We start from the raw sequence: 5,261 nt of genomic DNA on the forward strand, positions 1-5,261 counted from the left end.
TTATATATATATATATAAGTAAATAACAAACTTAAAAATTATAATATAAAATGTAAAATTTTAATTCTTGACTTCGATTTCTATATCATAATAAATAAAATAAAGCTTAAAAATAATAAACTATATAATGAATTATAGACAAAGCACTAAATATTTATTATTTGAATAAAAAATATTATTATTATATTTTATAATTATAAATATAAAAGAAGGATTATCAAGTCAAAAAGAAAACATAATTTAATTCTAAAATGAATATTTAAAGAAAAATTTATAAATTAATAAGAAAATCTTTTTATTTAAAGCAAGAGTTAAAAATAAATAAATATGACTATAGATTAATTAAAAAAAAAACATTGAAATTAAGAATAAGTACATATTGAAAAAAATACAAGAAAAAAAATGAATTATTAACTTTTTTCCAAATTAAAAATTATATTTAACTTTAATTTTAATTTTAATTTTAAACTTAATAAATAAATAAAGTTGAAAGTCAAAAAAAAAGATATTATTAATTAAAAAAATAGTTCTTTAAAAATTTAGTTAAGGAAATTAAATAGGAAAAAAAAAAATATTTTCTAAAATTCTAAAAATAAATTTAGGATAAAAATAATTAAATTTAACAACTTAAAGAATAAATCAATCAATTTAGCCAAATAAGGATTCATCAACAATTAAAATAAAAAAATATTCATACTATTATTTATTTATATAATTATAATTATAGTTTTAATTTTATTTTTATTTTTTATGAATATTCTATTGAAGGTTTTATTATATTTAATTACTTAAAAATATTTAAATTTAAGTTTTTTAGATGCATTTTTAGTTGTAGAATAATATGTATCCCAGAATATAATTTTGAAGTAATTTTTTCGTTTTCAATCAACAACTACTTCAATTATTTTACAAAACTGGAATTTTATCCTATTTGAAAAAGTCATTTCCTGCAACTATTTCATTTTATAATAATATCCATTAGTCCAAAAACAGATTTTCATAGCAAACTAATTATTTCTGTCTAAAAAATATTTTTAATTAATTTTATCCTTTTCTTAAAATAGTTTATTCTTTATAATTATTAGCCACTAAAAATCCGTATGCTTTTTTTTTTTGTTACAAAGATGATTAAATAACATATTCATATAAAACTTTAGATGTATTATAAAAATATAAATAACAAATATTCTATTACTGAAGAATAAATAAAAAATTTGAAAAATCATATTTTATAATTTTAATAAGAATTTAGTTTTTTAAAATAAAAATAAAGTTAATTAATAAATTAATAAAATGAAAAATAAAATAATTCAAATGAAAAATAAAATAATTGAATTTAAACTCTAATAATATTAAAGTTATATGTAAAAATATTTTAACGATAATTTTTGAAAATTATTATAATTTATAAAAAAAAATTAATATAAAAATTTATTTATATATTTAATTTTTTAAAAAAAATTGTTTAGACGATTTTAGTATAGAAAAATAAATTCAAATTTTAAAGTCTGAAATTAGTAAATTTACAAAGAAATTTTATATATTAATTAATTTGTTTAAGCTATTAATTAAACAATTATATTATATTATTTTTAATTTATAAAATAAATAAATAAAGTTTAAAGTCAAGTTAATTTAAGGAATTGTATATAAAGTAATAATTATATGTTTTTTATAAATTTATAAAATTTATTATTTGATTATTATTACAAATAATCAAATCTAAAAAAGTTAAATATTTTATAAAATAAATATGATTAAAATTTTTATTTTTGTACAATATTTAATTGCAAACATCGAATTATTGTACAGTTTAATTATTTTCTATGTATTTAATTTATATAAAAAATATTCTAAATTCTGTTAAAAAAATATTATTATACAAATTAGAAATAATTATTAAAAAAAAAAAGAAATTTTAAATATATCATATTTAAATATACAAATATTTAAAAATATAAAAATTTAAATATATATATATATATATATATATATATACATATTTACATTTGTATTTTTATATTTATATTTTAATATTTTATTTTATAATTTTTATATATATTTATTTATATTTGTTTTTTATGTTTTCCTTTATTATTTTTTTAGAGTATTTTATAATTAATTTTAATTTATAATAATAAAATTTAATCTTAATATTTTTTATATTCTTGAAGTAAATAATTTAAGTTAAATTATTAAATGCTTATAAAACTATTATATGAAAAAATATTTATTTATTTTATATACACCGATAATAAATTATATTAATAAAAATTCATAAATTTTTATAGACAGTGTTTGATATTTATATAACAATTGATTTTTAATAAAATTAAGATAAATAAATTTCATATTATTATTTATTTTATTTTTTTAAAGAATATTTTGTTTACATTATTATGATCTTAACGCATATTTTATAAGATTTTTGTTTTAAATCAAGCAAGTTTTTTTTTTTTTAACAGAAATTTAAATTATAAATTTTATTTATATTATTTTTCTTTTTTTCTTTTTTTTTTTGTTTAAATAAAGAATAAATTATCTATTATCAAATATAAATAAATGTAACTACAAAATTCAAAATTTAAAATTCCAAAATGTACTCAACAAATATATAAGGAAAAAAAAAAAAAAAAAACCAAAAGTAATTAATTTTTTTATGAATAAAATATAATAAAATATAAATAAAATTATTAAATATAATTTCATTAAAAATAAAAATATTTCTTTGATTATATATTAATTAATTAGAAAAAATAATATTCAAAAAAAAAAAAAAAAGTCCTAAAAATTCATTAAACTCTAGAAGGAAATTTAAATAAAAAAGATAAATATTTATATAAAAAAGTTATATTTTCATAAAAATTTAAAGGAAACAATAAGAAATCTAGAAAGCTTTTATTTTTCATAACTTCTAATAATATATATAAAAATAATACAAATCATGAATAATATAAATACAGTAAAACAACAACTTTAATAATATAAATAACAGCAATTAAATAATTAATTATTTTAACAACACTATGCATCTCTATTACATAAATCTTAATTTTTTCCCTCCTATTAACAATTTGATTAAAACTACTAAAATTAAGATGAATATGATATAAAACTCTAAAAACCTATCTAAATACCTTCTAAACAAAATCCTTAGAATAATTTTCAAACTTATTTTTACTAACAACAAATGCATATACTGCAAAAATACCTACAAGATATGAATTAAAATTCTCAAGTTTATTACAATTAATAAAATTGCTAGCCTGGAGAATAATGTAACAACTTGAATTCTCCCCAAACAGTTTTTATTTCTGACTTTAAAATATACGCCTGTTCAAAAAAAGAGGCTCACGATAAAAAAAATGTCCTTTTTATCACACAGAAGGTGATAAAAGAAGATGCCCTTAATAATATTAATATTCTTTCAATTAATGTGTAAAAAAAGACAAATGTTAGTATAAAAATAACTGTCCTTAATCACATAATAAAGTTGAATAATTATATCATCCTCTCAGATATAAGACTAAGTTCTGTAAAAGTTACTATAATAATAATTAAAAATGTGGATATGGTCCTTTTTGCTCATTTGCACATTCAGAAGATGATATCGTGATCCATTTACTTGAAAATATGGAAAAAAATGATATTTTCTATATGTTTTTTTATAAAACTATTTGGTGTCCAAATACTATATCGTATTTTATTTTCTTTATATAGTTAAATTTATTTTTATTATTTTTAAATTTTTTGTTTTATTTTCTTTATTTATTATATTTTTATATTTTTTATTTAATAAAAGGCATGAAAGATGTTCTTGTCCTTATATGCATAATGTATAAGATTTTAGAAGAGATCCTAAAAAAATAAATTTAGAACCGGAATAATGTAAAACTTGGATTAAAGAAAATATTACTTAGTATATAGATGGATAGTGCGAAAATTAATAAAACTGCAGATTTTGCCATGGATGGAAGGAATATGATTATCATCCTTAAATTTATAAAACTAAATAATGTTAAATCTCTAGTTGCTGTGTATAAAAAGAAAATAAAGAATGTCATTTATATCATTCAGTAAAAGATAAAAGGTATTAATAAAATTTTAATTTTTTTTTGTTTTTAAATAATTAATTAAGAATAATAAATGCTTAAAATTTAATGAAAGAACTTAATATAACTATAATGATATAGAATAATTTAAAAAAGTAAAAAATTTAAATTATAAATTTATAAAAAAAAAAGATATAGCATCGAATAATAACTAGGTGCTCCTATTGATGTTTTTTTTAATGAAACAGAAATAAAAATGATGAATTTAAAAGTAAAAAAAAATCCTTTAATAAATTAAGAAATTTAAATAATAAATAATATAAAATATGATAAAAAACCTAAATACATAGAAGTAACATAAAATGAACAATTAAAAAATGTATAATATATATAAAATTATAAATAAAATGATGAAAATGAATAATATATAGAAAATTAAAAGACAATCTATTAAATAAAATATTAATATATGAAATAAATATAATAATAATAATAATAATAATAATAATAATAATAATAATAATAGTAATAGTAATAGTAATAGTAATAGTAATAGTAATAGTAATAGTAATAGTAATAGTAATAGTAATAGTAATAGTAATAGTAATAGTAATAGTAATAGTAATAGTAATAGTAATAGTAATAGTAATAGTAATAGTAATAGTAATAGTAATAGTAATAGTAATAGTAATAGTAATAGTAATAGTAATAGTAATAGTAATAGTAATAGTAATAGTAATAGTAATAGTAATAGTAATAGTAATAGTAATAGTAATAGTAATAGTAATAGTAATAGTAATAGTAATAGTAATAGTAATAGTAATAGTAATAGTAATAGTAATAGTAATAGTAATAGTAATAGTAATAGTAATAGTAATAGTAATAGTAATAGTAATAGTAATAGTAATAGTAATAGTAATAGTAATTGTAATAGTAATAGTAATAGTAATAGTAATAGTAATAATATATTTTACTTTATGATTAATAAAATTAATTCGATTTAAATCCTTAAAATTTATAGTTGACTAATTATATATAATAAGATTAATGTAATATTTTTATTTTTTTTATAATTTTTTTTAATAAAAGCTCTTAATAATTATCTGAATGTTAGTAATTTCAATCCTTCTTTTCAAAATAAACTAAATAGTTAAAAATATATCAGGGAATAATAGTAATTTTCACAAAAAAATAATCTCAATTTTTATT

At 14.4% G+C, this 5,261-nt stretch overlaps 1 protein-coding gene across 1 annotated transcript, besides 10 other annotated features; it reads left to right on the plus strand. All coding sequences in view use genetic code 6, as the record gives it.

Moving 5' to 3' along the window:
- The first annotated feature begins 1,279 nt into the window (after window positions 1–1,279).
- Window positions 1,280–1,331: a microsatellite.
- Window positions 1,332–1,913: 582 nt separating this feature from the next.
- Window positions 1,914–1,997: a microsatellite.
- Window positions 1,970–2,003: a microsatellite.
- Window positions 2,003–2,045: a microsatellite.
- Window positions 2,014–2,083: a microsatellite.
- Window positions 2,084–2,662: 579 nt separating this feature from the next.
- Window positions 2,663–2,704: a microsatellite.
- Window positions 2,705–3,636: 932 nt separating this feature from the next.
- Window positions 3,637–5,009, plus strand: IMG5_159920 (hypothetical protein; the record flags this gene model as incomplete). The annotated part of the gene is made up of 3 exons (XM_004030452.1): window positions 3,637–3,698; window positions 3,803–4,090; window positions 4,579–5,009. Coding segments are annotated over exons 1-3 (774 nt in total), but the record flags the coding sequence as incomplete, so codon positions are not given.
- Window positions 3,721–3,762: a microsatellite.
- Window positions 3,728–3,794: a microsatellite.
- Window positions 4,533–5,018: a microsatellite.
- Window positions 4,537–5,015: a microsatellite.
- Window positions 5,019–5,261: the final 243 nt, after the last annotated feature.

This window comes from Ichthyophthirius multifiliis (assembly GCF_000220395.1).
Source record: "Ichthyophthirius multifiliis unplaced genomic scaffold scaff_1120509251208, whole genome shotgun sequence".
Classification (NCBI taxonomy): domain Eukaryota; phylum Ciliophora; class Oligohymenophorea; order Hymenostomatida; genus Ichthyophthirius; species Ichthyophthirius multifiliis.